The 18623-nt window shown below is 43.4% G+C and overlaps 1 protein-coding gene across 11 annotated transcripts in view; it reads right to left on the reverse strand.

Moving 5' to 3' along the window:
• cdk5rap2 (CDK5 regulatory subunit associated protein 2) overlaps positions 1-18623 on the reverse strand; it is a 68514-nt gene that overhangs the window by 6402 nt on the left and 43489 nt on the right. For 9 of the 11 annotated variants that reach the window (XM_014142090.2, XM_014142136.2, XM_014142108.2 and 6 more), the window contains 8 exons: positions 17027-17078; positions 15626-15822; positions 10325-10720; positions 10039-10164; positions 9802-9918; positions 9406-9595; positions 3755-3882; positions 1225-1443 (listed from right to left, as the gene is read on the reverse strand). In XM_014142090.2, the coding sequence (XP_013997565.2) occupies positions 1225-1443; positions 3755-3882; positions 9406-9595; positions 9802-9918; positions 10039-10164; positions 10325-10720; positions 15626-15822; positions 17027-17078 (1425 nt within the window). Of the gene's footprint in view, positions 1-1224; positions 1444-3754; positions 3883-9405; positions 9596-9801; positions 9919-10038; positions 10165-10324; positions 10721-10755; positions 11561-15625; positions 15823-17026; positions 17079-18623 lie in introns of those variants that run through there. The other 2 variants (XM_014142062.2, XM_045693096.1) reach the window with 2 other exon arrangements.

Consider the following 18623-nt stretch of genomic DNA (forward strand, 5'->3'; position numbering starts at 1 on the left):
TTTGGTCCGAAAAGTGCAAATCAATCCCAGAACAACAGCAAAGGACCTTGTGAAGATGCTGGAGGAAACAGGTACAAAAGTATCTATATCCACAGTAAAACGAGTCCTAAATCGACATAACCTAAAAGGCTGATCAGCAAGGAAGTAGCCACTGCTCCAAAACTGCCATAAAAAAAGCTAGACTATGGTTTGCAACTCCACATGGGGACAAAGATCATACTTTTTGGAGAAATGTCCTCTGGTCTGATGAAACAAAAATAGAACTGTTTGGCCATCGTTATGTTTGGAGGAAAAAGGGGGACGCTTGCAAGCTGAAGAACACCATCCCAACTGAAGCACGGGGGTGGCAGTATCATGTTGTGGGGGTGCTTTGCTGCAGGAGGGACAGGTTCACTTCACAAAATAGATGGCATCATGAGGATGGAAAATGATGTGGACATATTGAAGCAACATCTCAAGACATCAGTCAGGAAGTTAAAGCTTGGTCGCAAATGGGTCTTCCAAATGGACAATGACCCCAAGCATACTTCCAAAGTTGTGGCAAAATGGCTTAAGGACAACAAAGTCAAGGTATATGTAAACTTCTGACCCACTGGGAATGTGATGAAAGAAATAAAAGCCAAAATAAATCCCCCAAGACATGCTAACCTCTCACCATTACAATAACATGGGAGGTTAGCATACTCCCAAGACATGCTAACCTCTCACCATTACAATAACATGGGAGGTTAGCATACTCCCAAGACATGCTAACCTCTCACCATTACAATAACATGGGAGGTTAGCATACTCCCAAGACATGCTAACCTCTCACCATTACAATAACATGGGGGGGTATGATATTTATGCCTCTAACCTTCTCATTCATAATTATTCACGATTCATTCAGGACTATCCTTAATCATGGTAGCATTCATATTAATGTAGAAGTGTTTGGAAATATATTATATTCTTATTTACAATACAAGTGACTCCAAAATGACACAATACATAATTTACCATTAATTTCTATGACAAAACATTTATATTGGGCACATCTACAAAAAGTGCTGTTCTTTCTTAAAGAGTTCCCTTGATATGGATAAAAATACCCTGACAGTCTGCACTTTAACCTCAGTCATTGTTTCATTTCAAATCCAAAGTGCGGGAGTACAGAGCCAAAACAACAAAAATATTGTCACTGTCCCAATACTTCTGTCCCAATACTTCTGGAGCTCACTGTACCTGAAGTAGCCAGTAGATAGTTGATATTGATGGTATCTGGGCGGTTGGGACCTCTGAGCAGCTGTTCCTCCAGTCTCTGCCTCAGGGATGTGTTGGTCTGGATGCTCCTCTCCAGCTGCAGCCTCAGGTGGCGGATCTCTGACAGCAGCTCCCCCAGGTCCACTTGGTTCGACCCAGACCCTGAACCAGGACCAGACTGTTGGGCTGTACCACTGGACTCTAGAGAGGGAATGTCAGAAACAACTAAGCGACAAGTGTGTGTGTGCACGCGCTTGTAGGACACTACCTGTGTGCTTGTAGGACACTACCTGTGTGCTTGTAGGACACTACCTGTGTGCTTGTAAGACACTACCTGTGTGCTTGTAAGACACTACCTGTGTGCTTGTAAGACACTACCTGTGTGCTTGTAGGACACTACCTGTGTGCTTGTAAGACACTACCTGTGTGCTTGTAAGACACTACCTGTGTGCTTGTAAGACACTACCTGTGTGCTTGTAAGACACTACCTGTGTGCTTGTAAGACACTACCTGTGTGCTTGTAAGACACTACCTGTGTGCTTGTAAGACACTACCTGTGTGCTTGTAAGACACTACCTGTGTGCTTGTAAGACACTACCTGTGTGCTTGTAAGACACTACCTGTGTGCTTGTAAGACACTACCTGTGTGCTTGTAAGACACTACCTGTGTGCTTGTAGGACACTACCTGTGTGCTTGTAGGACACTACCTGTGTGCTTGTAGGACACTACCTGTGTGCTTGTAAGACACTACCTGTGTGCTTGTAAGACACTACCTGTGTGCTTGTAAGACACTACCTGTGTGCTTGTAAGACACTACCTGTGTGCTTGTAAGACACTACCTGTGTGCTTGTAGGACACTACCTGTGTGCTTGTAGGACACTACCTGTGTGCTTGTAGGACACTACCTGTGTGCTTGTAGGACACTACCTGTGTGCTTGTAAGACACTACCTGTGTGCTTGTAGGACACTACCTGTGTGCTTGTAGGACACTACCTGTGTGCTTGTAGGACACTACCTGTGTGCTTGTAGGACACTACCTGTGTGCTTGTAGGACACTACCTGTGTGCTTGTAAGACACTACCTGTGTGCTTGTAGGACACTACCTGTGTGCTTGTAGGACACTACCTGTGTGCTTGTAAGACACTACCTGTGTGCTTGTAGGACACTACCTGTGTGCTTGTAGGACACTACCTGTGTGCTTGTAGGACACTACCTGTGTGCTTGTAGGACACTACCTGTGTGCTTGTAAGACACTACCTGTGTGCTTGTAGGACACTACCTGTGTGCTTGTAAGACACTACCTGTGTGCTTGTAGGACACTACCTGTGTGCTTGTAAGACACTACCTGTGTGCTTGTAGGACACTACCTGTGTGCTTGTAGGACACTACCTGTGTGCTTGTAGGACACTACCTGTGTGCTTGTAAGACACTACCTGTGTGCTTGTAGGACACTACCTGTGTGCTTGTAGGACACTACCTGTGTGCTTGTAAGACACTACCTGTGTGCTTGTAGGACACTACCTGTGTGCTTGTAAGACACTACCTGTGTGCTTGTAGGACACTACCTGTGTGCTTGTAGGACACTACCTGTGTGCTTGTAGGACACTACCTGTGTGCTTGTAGGACACTACCTGTGTGCTTGTAAGACACTACCTGTGTGCTTGTAGGACACTACCTGTGTGCTTGTAGGACACTACCTGTGTGCTTGTAGGACACTACCTGTGTGCTTGTAGGACACTACCTGTGTGCTTGTAGGACACTACCTGTGTGCTTGTAGGACACTACCTGTGTGCTTGTAGGACACTACCTGTGTGCTTGTAGGACACTACCTGTGTGCTTGTAGGACACTACCTGTGTGCTTGTAGGACACTACCTGTGTGCTTGTAGGACACTACCTGTGTGCTTGTAGGACACTACCTGTGTGCTTGTAGGACACTACCTGTGTGCTTGTAGGACACTACCTGTGTGCTTGTAGGACACTACCTGTGTGCTTGTAGGACACTACCTGTGTGCTTGTAGGACACTACCTGTGTGCTTGTAAGACACTACCTGTGTGCTTGTAGGACACTACCTGTGTGCTTGTAGGACACTACCTGTGTGCTTGTAGGACACTACCTGTGTGCTTGTAGGACACTACCTGTGTGCTTGTAAGACACTACCTGTGTGCTTGTAGGACACTACCTGTGTGCTTGTAGGACACTACCTGTGTGCTTGTAGGACACTACCTGTGTGCTTGTAGGACACTACCTGTGTGCTTGTAGGACACTACCTGTGTGCTTGTAGGACACTACCTGTGTGCTTGTAGGACACTACCTGTGTGCTTGTAAGACACTACCTGTGTGCTTGTAGGACACTACCTGTGTGCTTGTAGGACACTACCTGTGTGCTTGTAAGACACTACCTGTGTGCTTGTAAGACACTACCTGTGTGCTTGTAAGACACTACCTGTGTGCTTGTAAGACACTACCTGTGTGCTTGTAGGACACTACCTGTGTGCTTGTAGGACACTACCTGTGTGCTTGTGTGTCCCAGTGCTGGTGTTGATCTGTTCGTAGACCTGCAGCTCCACACGTAGAGACTGGAGGAGGTGTTGACTGTCTGACAGCTGCTGTCTCTGCATCTTCACCTCACACTGCAACCTAGAGGAACACACGTTTAGGACGGGTATACAAGCAAGTTGCACACACACAGTATAGGGAATTGGGGATACCTAGTCAGTTGTACAACTGAAATGTGTCTTCCACATTTAACCCAACCCCTCTGAATCAGAGAGCTGCGGGGGGCTGCCTTAATCGTCATCCACGTCTTCAACGCCCGGGAAACAGTGAGTTAACTGCCTTGCTCAGGGGCAGAAAGACAGATTTTTACCTTGTCAGCTCGGGGATTCGATCCAGCAACCGTTCGGTTACTGGCCCAACGCTCTAACCACTAGGCTACCTGCCGCCCCAGTAGCAACCCAACGAAACACCCACATTTACCATCACATCTACACTGCACCAGTGACTAACACGTCACATCTACACTGCATTAGTGGAGACAAGACAGAGACCAGTCACAGTATACACTGAGAAAATCAGCACTTCAATCTTGCCATGCAACTTGAAAGTACACAAATTAACCAATTGCATGACATTGTACGTTCATCATTACTGACACCATTACACTCTGCAACCTGAGAACACACTAATGTGGTATCCCTTACATCTGTGGTTCCCAAACTTTTTATAGTCCCGTACCCCTTCAAACATTTAACCTCCAGCTACGTACCCCCTCTAGATCATTTTGTGCCCAATAGAAATGAACAGAAATGCACCAGGTTCTGCACATTCTCAAATATTGTTTTTGCCATCACTGTAAGCCTGCCACACACACACACACACACACACACACACACACACAATACGATACATTTATTAAACATAAGAATGAATGTGAGTTTTTGTTACAACCCGGCTCATGGGAAGAGCTCTTATAGGACCAGGGCACAAATAATAATCAATAATTTTGCTCTTTATTTAGCCATCTCGTGTTTTTCTGCTAAGGGGACAGGACAACTTCACCGCATCAAAGGGACGATGGACGGGGCCGTGTCCCGTCAAATCTTGGGTGAGAACCTCCTTCCCTCAGCTAGGGCATTGAAAATGTGTATTCCAGCATGACAATGACCCAAAACACATGGCCAAGGCAACAAAGGAGTGGCTCAAGAAGAAGTACATTAAGGTCCTGGAGTGGCCTAGCCAGTCTCCAGACCTTAATCCCATAGAAAATCTGTGGGGGGTAGCTGAAGGTTCGAGTTACCAAACGTCAGCCTCGAAACCTTAATGACTTGGAGAAGATCTGCAAAGAGGAGTTGGACAAAATCCCTCCTGAGATGTGTGCAAACCTGGTGGCCAACTCCAAGAAACGTCTGACTTCTGTGATTGCCAACAAGGGTTTTGCCACCAAGTACTAAGTCATGTTTTGCAGAGGGGTCAAATACTTATTTCCCTCATTAACCTGCAAATCAATTTATAACATTTTTGACATGTGTTTTTCTGGATTTTTTGTTGTTATTCTGTCTCTCACTGTTCAAATAAACCTACCATTAAAATTATAGACTGATCCTTTCTTTGTCAGTGGGAAAACGTACAAAATCAGCAGGGGATCAAATACTTTTTTCTCCCCTCACTGTACATGGTCGCTGCCCATATCATTGCATAATGCAGAAAATACACAAGAGTTCAGGGGCCTTGCTTTAAAAAAAGTTAACCATTTTCACTGTAGTGTCCAAAACGTCTTTCAAGATGTCAGGCATTCCCTTGGCAGCAAGAGCCTCTCGGTGGATGCTGCAGTGTACCCAAGTGGCGTCGGGAGCAACTGCTTGCACGCGCGTTACCACTCCATGATGTCTCCCTGTCATGGCTTTTGCACCATCAGTACAGATACCAACACATCTTGACCACCAAAGTCCATTTGATGTCACAAAGCTGTCCAGTACTTTAAAAATATCCTCATGTTGTCCTGGTTTCCAGAAGAGGATGTCTTCCTTAATTGAACCCCCATAAACGTAACCGACATATACCAGGAGCTGTGCCAGGCCCGCCACGTCTGTTGACTCATCCAGCTGTAATGCATATAATTCATTGGCTTGTATGCGAAGCAGTAATTGTTTCAAAACATCTCCTGTCATGTCACCGATGCGTCGTGAAAGTGTTTGATGAAGGCATTGTCTGTATAGTTTTTTTGGCCTTTTACCCCCAAACATTGTCCCAGCCATATCCTCCAAGAATTACGTCCTCCACAATAGTATGGGGCTTGCCTGTCCTAGCCACTCGATAGCTCACCATATAAGACGCTTCTAGCCCCTTCTTATTAATGGTATCTGTTGCTTTTGTACATGTCTTACTACTCGAAAGTCGTCTTTATTCTCGCTCCAAAAACTCCTGTGGCTTATTTTTTTCAAATTGTCATGTTTAGTTTCTAAATGTCTGCGCAAGAGTGAAGGTTTCCTACGAGAGAGTAACAGTTAATGTGATTGGATGTTAATTATTTGACTAGGCTACCTGTATTTGACATTGTGTTGTTATTTAACTGAACACTAGATGGTTTAACTTTATTTTTGGCAGTGAAACGAGGGTACACAGGCAAGAAAAAAAATTACAAAAATCACCCAAATGTATAGCCCCGTTGGAAAATATAAATGTCCTGTTTGAAAATGGGAAGAAAAAAAAAAACACTACCCCAGTTTGGGAATACCTGGCTTACATGACCTTGGTGACTCACGACCTTGGTCTCCCAGTGACACAGTTGAGTGAGGATGACACCCAATACCAGGAGTCTACTTCTCCACAGCAGTATCACCTCTCCTCTCCATTTCCACCTGGGGTTTGTGTGTGTGTTGAGTATGGTGTGCCCTGTGTGAGTGTGTGTTTATGCACCCTGTGTGTATGTGTGTGTGTATTTAGGAGTTTGTATTTGTATTTATTATGGATACCCATTAGCTGCTGCCAAAGCGGCAGCTACTCTTCCTGGGGTCCAACAAAATTAAGGCAGTTTATACAATTTTAAAAACATTACAATACATTCACAACACACTGTGTGCCCTCAAGCCCCTACTCCACCACTACCACATATCTACAGTACTAAAGCCATGTTTATGTGTGTATATAGTGCGTATGTTATCGTGTGTGTGTGTATGCATGCGTCTGTGTTGCTTCACAGTCCCCGCTGTTCAATAAGGTGTTTTTTAATCTAATTTTACTGCTTGCATCAGTTACTTGATGTGGAATAGAGTTCCATGTAGTCATGGATCTATGTAGTACTGTGTGCCTCCCATAGTCTGTGCTGGACTTGGGGACTGTGAAGAGACCTCGTGGCATGTCTTGTGGGGTATGCATGGGTGTCCGAGCTGTGTGCCAGTAGTTTAGACAGACAGCTCGATGCATTCAACATGCAATACCGCTCATAAATACAAGTAGTGATGAAGTCAATCTCTCCTCCACTTTGAGCCAAGAGAGATTGACATGCATATTATTAATATTAGCTCTGTGTACATCCAATTGCAATTTTCTTAAGTCCTTTTATGTGGCACCTGACCACACGACTGAACAGTTGTCAATTTGCAACAAAACTAGGGCCTGTAGGACGTGTCTTGTTGATAGTGTTGTTAAGAAGGCAGAGCATCGCTTTATTACGGACAGACTTTCCCCCAACTTAGCTACTACTGTATCAATATGTTTTGACCATGACAATCTAGGGTTACTCCAAGCAGTTTAGTCATCTCAACTTGCTCAATTTCCACATTATTCATTATAAGTTTTAGTTGAGGTTTAGGGTTTAATGAGTGATTTGTTCCTAATACAATGCTTTTAGTTTTAGAAATATTTAGAGTGAACTCCTTGCCACCCACTCTGAAATTAACTGCAGCTCTTTTTAAGTGTTGCAGTCATTTCAGTCGCTGTAGTAGCTGACGTGTATAGTGTTGAGTCATCCGCATACATAGACACTCTGGCTTTACTCAAAGTCAGTGGCATGTCGTTAGTAAAAATTGAAAAAGCAAAGGGGCCTAAACAGCTACCCTGGGGAATTCCTGATTCTAACTGGATTATATTTGATAGACTTCCATTAAACAACACCCTCTGTGTTCTGTTAGACAAGTAACTCTTTATCCACATTTTAGCAGGGGGTGTAAAGCCATAACACATACGTTTTTCCAGCAGCAGACTATGATCGATAATGTCAAAAACTGCACTGAAGTCTAACAAAACAGCCCCCACAATTGTATCATCAATTTCTCTCAGCCAATCAGTCATTTGTGTTAGTGCTGTGCTTGTTGAGTGCCCTTCCCTATAAGCGCGCTTAAAGTCTGTTGTCAATTTGTTTACTGTGAAATAGCATTGTATCTGGTCCCCCCAAAAAATCCAGAAGTTTACTAAGGGTTGGTAACAGGCTGATTGATCGGCTATTTGAGCCAGTAAAAGGTGGCTTACCATTCTTGGGTAGCGGAATGACCTACACTTTCTAGTAGGCTTAAATTGAAGATGTGGCAAATAGGAGTGGCAATATTGTCTGTTATTATCCTCACTAATTTTCCATCCAGATTGTCAGACCCCGGTGGCTTGTCAATGTTGATAGACAAGAATCATTTTGTCAACTCTTCCACACTGACTTCACAGAATTCAAAAGTACAATTCTTGTCTTTCATAATTTGGTCTGATGTACTTGGATGTGTAGTGTCAGCGTTTGTTGCTGGCATGTCATCCCTAAGTTTGCTCATCTTGCCAATGAAAAGAATCATTAAAGTAGTTGGCAATATCAGTGGGCTTTGTGATGAATGAGCCATCTGATTCAATGAACGATGGAGCCGAGTTGGCTTTTCCCCCCAAGATTTCATTTAAGGTGCCCGTAGCTTTTTACTATCATTCTTTATATAATTGATCTTTATTTCATAGTATAGTTCATTTTTATTGAGTTTAGTCACTCTATTTCTTAATTTGCAGTACGTTTTCCAATCAGTTGGGCTGCCAGACTTATTTGCCATACCTTTTGCCTCATCCCTCTCAACCTTACAATTGTTCAATTCCTCAACAATCCAATGGGATTTAACAGTTTTTACAGTCATGTTCTTAATGGGTGCGTGCTTATTAGTAACTGGAATAAGCAATTTCATAAATGTGTCAAGTGTTGCTTCTGGTTGCTCCTCATTGTGTGATGTATTGTTGTCTCTACCTTCTTGCCCTTTGTGCTGTTGTCTGTGCCCAATAATGTTTGTACCATGTTTTGTGCTACTACCATGTGTTGCTACCATGTTGTTGTTATGTTGCTACCATGCTGTGTTGTCATGTGCTGCTGCCTTGCTATGTTGTTGTCTTAGGTGTCTCTTTATGTAGTGTTGTCTCTCTTGTTGTGATGTGTGTTTTGTCTTATATTTATATTGCATTTATTTATTTATTTTAATCCCAGGCCCTGTCCTTGCAGAAGGCCTTTTGGTAGGGCGTCATTGTAAATAACAATTTGTTCTTAACTGACTTGCCTGGTTAAATTAAGGTTAAATAAAATTACACACCACAGACCAGAAAATATTATTTACATCAACATATGAATCACCACAAACGTGCTTTGCCTGTGTGTGTGTGTGTGTGTGTGTGTGTGTGTGTGTGTGTGTGTGTGTTTCTGTATATTACCTGTGGATCTCCTGGCGGCTGTATTGCAGTGTGTCCTGGAGGTGCGTGTGTTCCAGGATGCTCCTGTCCAGGCGGTCCTGAAGACGTGCGTGTTCCTGTCTCAGGACCTCACACTCCTTCCTGCTCTGCTCCAGCTTGGCCGTCCGTCTGGCCAGCGCCTCACGCAGCTTCTCGTTCTCCTTCTGCTTGTCTGGAGAGATCATAATAATATTTAAATATAACATTAATAGGATAGACAACAAAATGGGCTATTATTCTCCCTCTGCTATATTGGGGACATTTTGTGGCTCAGTTGGTAAGAGCATGAGGCTAGCAATGCCCAGGTTGTGGGATCAATCAATTCAGGAATCACAAACACACTAGTATGTGGGGAAAGCAGCTACTCGTTAGTGGTACCTCTGGAGCCCAGGTTGAGCTGCTCCTTCAGGGCCTGGTTCTGTCCCCAGAGGAACCGCAGCTCGCTGGTCAGCTGGCCCTGCTCCTCCGTACCGTGGATGAAGATGTTGGTGGCTGCTAAGTTCATCATTGAGGAGGAAGTCAAACACAATATGCTCTGTGTGAGTATCCATCTCAGCCAGTCAGTGTGACTATGCAAATATGAACATAGAGAGAGCGAGGTAGAGGTGTGTGTACCTGGGTCTCTCTCCACCTCGCCCAGTCTTCTCTCCAGCTGTTCTCTGAGCCGGTCGTTGTTGTAGATGGTCTCCTCCAGACGCTGTCTCAGGGCTCTGATCTCCAACAGGTGCTCTGCTAACAGGTCTGACAACAATGTCAGTCAAAATACACACACGTTTTTCTAACCTTGTGAGGACAAGTGTCACTAACACATACAGATCCAATGAACATACCATTAGAAACAACTACAGGCCTATAATCCCCACTCAGACATGACGATCACCACCCACTCCTGGCTCTGTACCTGGGTTCATGCTGCGTAGCTGGGTAGGATCCTGCTGTGAGGCTGGGTGTCCCTCTCCCCTCTGGTCCTCCCTGTTCTGTGGTGACCCCCCAGCCAGTCCCTGGCTCTGCCCCAGCCCCTCTCCCTGGGTGTGTAGTGGCGTGGAGATCCCCTGGACCAGGATAGAGCGGTGGAGGTCCAGCTCGCTGCGCAGCGTAGCGTTAAGCTCCTCGCTGCTCCTCAGCTGCTCCACCAGGCGCCCATTCTCTCTCTGCAGGCCCTGGAGCTGCCTGGCTCTCCCTTTATGTCCAGAAACTACCCCAGGGACAGACACACCCCCATCCTTAGCCACGCCCCCAGTCTGCTGGGCTGTAGACTCTGGAGCCGACGTTGAGCCCCCATTGGACTCTTTCATTGCTGAATGGATGAAGTATAGGATTAGAGGAAATTTGAACAAGTTATTTACAACATTTTTCTTTGTGCGACGTAGCCTAAATATTTCTCAAACAAAATCCTAGAGAGAAAAACTATAATCTCAGTCCACACAATATCCCTATGTACCCATGCATTCATCTTTGGTAGCATCAAGTGCCATTTTCCACCAGCCTCGAATTATGTCATTTGGTTCCATTTTCTCCTCCTTTACATCCATGGTATCAGAGTTGGCCTCGCTACCTACAGACTGGCTTAATGACAGCTCTGATGGTTAGCCTTGCTACCTACAGACTGGCTTAATGACAGCTCTGATGGTTAGCCTTGCTACCTATACTGACTGGCTGAATGACAGCTCTGATGGTTAGCCTAGCCCCTTCAAACTAATACTATAGAATGCTCCCCGTTAGCTTAGTCTCCATGCACAACAAACTTGTCGCTAAGTTAGCCTAGCCTATGAACACTTCGCCCAACACTCAGGAAGGAGCCCTATGAGTAAAAAACTGCAACACGCTAGCATCTGCAGTGCCGCAGGACTAAGCTAAAAGAGAGTTCTTCTTCAGTAGCCCTCCTCTCACCTGTCCTCCCACAACACATCATCTATCTTTGTAATAGCCCTCTTTGTCCACACTCAAAGCGAAACACAATTTGAAGATTAAACCAGATAGATGGTACTACTAAATAATGCAGGTCTAAGTGGAGAGAGGGGAGGGGATGGAGGGAGAGGAGGGGGGAGAAAACAGTAATGGGTGTAATCGGACACCCGTACTGCCCTTGGCTGGCCCTCTTCGTCCTTTCGAGATCCCTGACTGGTCCACAATGGGCCTGAGTGGAAAATAAGTACCATTAGACTGACTGGGATTCAAAGGCAATCTCAACGCCACGGACCCAGCTGGGCCCCCAGAGGGGAACAATATCCATATTTAATGGAGAGCTAAAAGTTAATCTGGCACCAGCCCAGAATAGCTTAACTCTGCACTAGAGGTCGACCGATTAATTTGGGCCGATTTCAAGTTTTCATAACAATCGGAAATCGGTATATTTGGCCGTTTTTTTTTTACACCTTTATTTAACTAGGCAAGTCAGTTAACAACACATTCTTATTTTCAATGACGGCCTAGGAACGGTGGGTTAACCTGTTTGGGATAGGGGGCAGTATTTTCACGGCCGGATAAAAAACGTACCCGATTTAATCTGGTTACTACTCCTGCCCAGAAACTAGAATATGCATATAATTAGTAGATTTGGATAGAAAACACCTAAAGTTTCTAAAACTGTTTGAATGGTGTCTGTGAGTATAACAGAACTCATATGGCAGGCCAAAACCTGAGAAGATTCCATACAGGAAGTGCCCTGTCTGACAATTTATTGTCCTTCTGTAGCATCTCTATCGAAAATACAGCATCTGTGCTGTAACGTGACATTTTCTAAGGCTTCTATTGGCTCTCAGAAGGTGCCAGAAAGTGTAATGGGGTGTCTCCAGTCTCTGGGCGAAAAACAGCAGGAGAATTTGTGAGTGGTCAGGCTGGGAAAAGTGACACTGGAGATGCGCGTCCACGAGACTACTCCATTTTTTTCTTTCAGCCTTTGAATGAATACAACGTCGCCCGGTTGGAATATTATCGCTATTTTACGAGAAAAATAGCATAAAAATTGATTTTAAACAGCGTTTGACATGCTTCGAAGTACGGTAATGGAATATTTCGATTTTTTTTGTCACGAAATGCGCTCACGCGTCACCCTTCGGATAGTGACCTCAACGCACGAACAAAATGGAGCTATTTCAAAATAACTATGGATTATTTGGAACCAAAACAACATTTGTTGTTGAAGTAGAAGTCCTGGGAGTGCATTCTGACGAAGAACAGCAAAGGTAATCCAATTGTTTTTATAGTAATTCTGAGTTTAGTGAGCACCAAACTTGGTAGGTGTCAAATTAGCTAGCCTGTGATGGCCGAGCTATCTACTCAGAATATTGCAAAATGTGCTTTCGCCGAAAAGCTATTTTAAAATCTGACACCGCGATTGCATAAAGGAGTTCTGTATCTATAATTCTTAAAATAATTATGTTTTTTGTGAACGTTTATCATGAGTAATTTAGTAAATTCACCGGAAGTTTGCAACGCCAGGGTTGTGGGTTCGATTCCCACGGGGGGCCAGTACAAAAAAATGCATGAAATGAAATGTATGCATTCATTACTGTAAGTCGCTCTGGATAAGAGCGTCTGCTAAATGACTAAAATGTCTAAAAAAAAAATGTCTATGCTTGCTTTGAAAATGGCTGTGTGATTATTTTTGGCAGGGTACTCTCCTGACATAATCTAATGTTTTGCTTTCGCTGTAAAGCCTTTTTGAAATCGGACAATGTGGTTAGATTAACGAGAGTCTAGTCTTTAAAATGGTGTAAAATAGTCATATGTTTGAGAAATTGAAGTTATTGCATTTTGAGGTATTTGTATTTCGCGCCACGCTCTACCATTGGATATTGGTGAGGTGTTCCGCTAGCGGAACGTCTGTCCCTAAAAGGTTAACTGCCTTGTTCAGGGGCAGAACGACAGATTTTTAACTTGTCAGCTCGGGGATTTAATCTTGCAACCTTACGGTTAACTAGTCTAACGCTCTAACCACCTGCTTTACATTGCACTCCACGGAGCCTGCCTGTTACGCGAATGCGGTAAGAAGCCAAGGTAAGTTGCTAGCTAGCATTAAACTTATCTTATAAAAAACTAATAATCAATCAATCATAATCACTAGTTAACTACACATGGTTGATGATATTACTAGTTTATCTAGCCTGTCCTGCGTTGCATATAATCGCGTAGGTACACGTTGCTCCAACCTTAAACATCAATGCCTTTCTTAAAATCAATACACAAGTATATATTTTTAAACCTGCATATTTATTTAATATTGCCTGCTAACATGAATTTCTTTTAACTAGGGAAAATGTGTCACTTCTCTTGCAATAGAGTCAGGGTATATGTAGCAGTTTCGGACGCCTGGCTCGTTGCAAACTGTGAAGACTATTTCTTCCTAACAAAGACAGCCTACTTCGCCAAAACGGGGGACAATTTAACAAAAGCGCATTTGCAAAAAAAAAGCACAATTGTTGCACGACTGTACCTAACCATAAACATCAATGCCTTTCTAAAAATCAACACACAGAAGTATATATTTTTAAACCTGCATATTTAGCTAAAAGAAATCCAGGTTAGCAGGCAATATTAACCAGGTGAAATTGTGTCACTTCTCTTGCGTTCATTGCACGCAGAGTCAGGGTATATGCAACAGTTTGGGCCGCCTGGCTCGTTGCGAACTAATTTGCCAGAATTTTACGTAATTATGACATAACATTGAAGGTTGTGCAACGTAACAGGAATATTTAGACTTAGGGATGCCACCCGTTAGATAAAATACGGAACGGTTCGGTATTTCACTGAAATAATAAACGTTTTGTTTTCGAGATGATAGGTCATTAATATGGTCGAATCTGGAAACTAAGGCTCGTATTTCTGTGTGTTTATTATATTATAATTAAGTCTATGATTTGATAGAGCAGTCTGACTGAGCGGTGGTAGGCAGCAGCAGGTTCGTAAGCATTCATTCAAACAGCACTTTCGTGCGTTTTGCCAGCAGCTCTTCGCAGTGCTTCAAGCATTGCGCCGTTTATGACTTCAAGCCTATCAACTCCCAAGATTAGGCTGGTGTAACCGATGTGAAATGGCTAGCTAGTTAGCAGGGTGCGCGCTAATAGCGTTTCAAACGTCACTCGCTCTGAGACTTGGAGTAGTTGTTCCCCTTGCTCTGCATGGGTAACCCTGCTTCGAGGGTGGCTGTTGTCGATGTGTTCCTGGTTTGAGCCCAGGTAGGAGCGAGGAGAGGGACAGAAGCTATATTGTTACACTGGCAATACTAAAGTACCTATAAGAACATCCAATAGTCAAAGGTATATGAGATACAAATCGTATAGAGAAATAGTCCTATAATTCCTATAATAACTACAACCTAAAACTTCTTACCTGGGAATATTGAAGACTCATGTTAAAAGGAACCACCAGCTTTCATATGTTCTCATGTTCTAAGCAAGGAACTTAAACGTTAGCTTTCTTACATGGCACATATTGCACTTTACTTTCTTCTCCAACACTTTGTTTTTGCATTATTTAAACCAAACTGAACATGTTTCATTATTTATTTGAGGCTAAATTGATTTTATTGAAGTATTATATTAAGTTAAAGTAAGTGTTCATTCAGTATTGTTGTAATTGTCATTAATACAAATAAATAAATAAATAAATAAAAAACACAAAAACAGGTGATTAATCGGTATCGGCTTTTTTGGTCCTCCAATAATCGGTAGCGGCTTTTTGTGGGCCTCCAATAATCGGTATCGGCGTTGAAAAATCATCGTCGGTCGACCTCTACTCTGCACTACTCACATACCACACCTGGTTCGTATTCATTAGGCACCGAATGGAAGAAAACAATCTGAAACAGGGAGGGACTAGTTGGACTAGTAGTGCTCATTTTCATTTTCCATTGCAACAAAGTTGTTAAACGTTTTCCGTTGTGTAATGAATGCGACCCTGGCAAAAAACTTAGAGGAAGAAGGAGAGACTCGGGGACAGTGACCGGACCTGGGTGACATTCAAAGAGTGGCTTCTCTTTAGCATGGACCTTTCTCTGCTTCCCTGCACCCGATAGCAAGCCTGGGGACATCGGTTGAGCTCATTCTGAACAACTGACAACTCTTGACATTGTCCATTTCATACAACTTTGATGATGAACTGAAAACTGTCTGGGTTTTCAGCTACACGTGGCATAATACAACAGCATGAAGTTATTTTGTCTGTTCAGCATGTCATAACTAGTAGCTTGATGATCTCTTACCATGATAGTCCTGGTTGCCATGGAGTTTGCTGCAGGCTGGCAGGGTGGGGCTGTTGTGGTAGGAGGCTGTGGCCTGGTTAGAGACCCTGTCCGACAGGTCCGAGTCTGAGCTGTGGTGGCTGCTAGGAGTTTGGCCTCGCAGCTGAATCTGTAGACTCTGGACCAGACGGGTCTTCTCCTGTAACTCTTTAGACAGCCTGGGAGAGGAAATAAGAGAGAGCGGGCGAGAAAGAGAGCCAGAGCGGGGAAAGAGAGAGCCAGAGCGGGGAGAGAGAGAAAGGGAGAGTTAGAGCAGGTTATAAGGCCACAGGGGAGGCCTCTTCCAGACAGTCTGAAGTAGTCCGAAACAAAGTCCAAAATAGTGAAAAAACACTTAAAAATTACTGTCAGAAAGAGGGGGGTGAGTGCCTCAGAGAGAAGTGTTTCTTTCACATGACTGTAGATGTCTGTTGAGAGAACAGCAAACTCAGAAAAACACACACAGAGGACCCAAAACACAACATACCAAGAACGAAAAGCCTACTATCTAGAAAGGGTCTATTTTGACAGGTCTCGAAACATTCCAAAAGAAATAACCAGCTGAAGGAAGACATGTCGAAAGAGTCATAAGTCAAGAAGAGTTCACAGCAAACTCATGCTTCCAACCTCGCAGAATCCCTCTTGGTGACCGGCCACTCACAAATCTAGCTGCTCCCTGGCACACTCGGCCAAACTCTGGTTCTGTTGGACCAGGAAGCAGACCTGCTGCTGCAGCAGCTCTCTCTCGCCCTCTAGCTGCAGCCGCAAGTACTCTATCCCCTGCTTCAGCCTGGTAGCGGCGGGGCTGTCTGGCTGCTGTAGCTCCCTGTCACTTTCGCCCTCTAGCTGGGAGCGCAGGTACTGCAACTCCTGATGGAGCACGGTGTGGCTGTCCAGTAATAATGTTAAGAGACAATATTCCTCTAAATGTCGACAAAGTTGACACAACCACACAGTGTTGAGTAAGACAGCTGTAAGCCTATGGATGTCCGTGAAATGTGAGTGTTTTAAGCAGCTGAGGTAGAAGAAACGGACTCTCTTGGGGTGGCAGGTAGCCTAGTGGTTAGAGTGTTGAACTTGTAACCGAAAGGTTGCAAGATCGAATCCCCGAGCTGACAAGGTAAAAATCTGTCGTTCTGCCCCTGAACAAGGTAGTTAACCCACTGTTCCTAGGCTGTCATTGAAAATAAGAATTTGTTCATAACCGACTTGCCTAGTTAAATAAAGGTAAAAATGAACAGATACGTGACAGTCAGGGCTGTCTAAGCAGGTCACTAGAACTTGGTTGGCTGGAAAACATACATCTCACATAAAAAGGCTAAAAAGGATCCATTTGTGATGGAGGGTGTTTGTGTGGGAAGGGAGACACACACACACACACACCTTTGCGCCAGCTCCAGTGCTGCCCCGTCCTCGTTATCCAGTTGAGCGTCTCCTAGAGACAGGGAGAGAGAGGGATGGTGAAAGGCTTGACTCTTTCAGTCGATCACACCTCACTCTTCTGTCTATTTCAGCCCCCTCTTTTCTCTCCTAACCTCTTCAGGTAGACTATGTGCTGTGTCCTTATGGTGATCTAAATAGTGTTGATTTACAAACAATGGGAGTAAAACAAGCTTATATCTTTGGTTCTGAAGCTCATGAGCCATTTATAAGTTAAATTCTTCAACAATCAATGGGTACATATAATTACATTTTTTTTTAAATGTATGTATCACTAGCAATTGCAGATTGTTTATTTAACTAAACACAGCTGCTATTCAGAAGCCACCTTACACTTGACAACATTTTGGACAGTCTGTTAGGGCATATCATATTTTATGATATTTTATGATATACCAGTATTAATGCCGTGACCGGTTTGGGTTTTTACTTTACCTTCTATACCGGTATTTGAATGTTTGGTTTGTTAAACGTGATATGCCAAGTGTAATGTCCATTTTTATAGTTTCCTTGGCTACTGGAGTCATCTTGCTCCGCTCTTTCTCCGTGTGCCACTTTCCACACAGACCTAGCCACGCCCCCTTTCACACTTGCGTTCAGTCTGCATGGTCAATGTAGCACATGCAACAATGTTGATGATAACAATGCTGTTTTCACTTTGCTTCTTAATATAAATCCACTAGCGTTCTATAATGACACTATCAGTTTCTTTCTTACATCAGCAAACAGCTAGTTTGTCTTTTCTTAACAAGTGGACCTAAATCTTGTGAGATGCTAATTGTTAGCCGCTAATGCTAACAGCTAGCTAATAAATGTACTGAGTAAGAGCAAACGTAGCTAGCTAATACAGCCTGATAATATCAGTGATGGTGTAGACCTAAATCAGCATGTTGTTTGTGCAACAGTATCTTCTTAATCAAAGACGAATATGCAAAGCAAGAATATATTAGCTACATGAAGTAGCTAAGAGAGAACATGCACTGTAGCCAAAGCTTATAGGGTCCCCCTTAAAAATACTTTCAAGTACAACTTAAGTCGGGGTTTGTTGTATCTGTACTTTACTATTTTTGACAACTTTTACTTTACTACATTCCTAAAGAAAATACTGTACTTTACATGAATTGGAACATTTTCCCTGACACCAAAAAGTACTTGTTACATTTTGAATGCTTGAGCAGGACAGGAAAATGGTCCAATTCACGCACTTGTCAAGAGAACATCCCTGGTCATCTACTGTCTCTGATCTGGAGGACTCACTAAATAGAAATGCTTTGTTTGTAAATCATGTCTGAGTGTTGGAGTGTGCCCCTGGCTATCTGTAAATAAAATAAAAAAACAAGAAAATGGTGCCACCTGGTTTTCTTAATATAAGGAATTTGAAATTATTTATACTTTTACTTTTGATACTTAAGTACATTTTATCATTTACATTTACTTTTAATACTTAAGCATATTTAAAACCAAATACTTTGTCTTTTACTCAAGTAGTATTTTACTGGGTGACATTCACTTTTACTTGAGTCATTTTCTATTAACGTAT

Source organism: Salmo salar, chromosome ssa01 (genome assembly GCF_905237065.1).
Source record: "Salmo salar chromosome ssa01, Ssal_v3.1, whole genome shotgun sequence".
NCBI classification, from domain to species: Eukaryota; Metazoa; Chordata; class Actinopteri; order Salmoniformes; family Salmonidae; genus Salmo; species Salmo salar.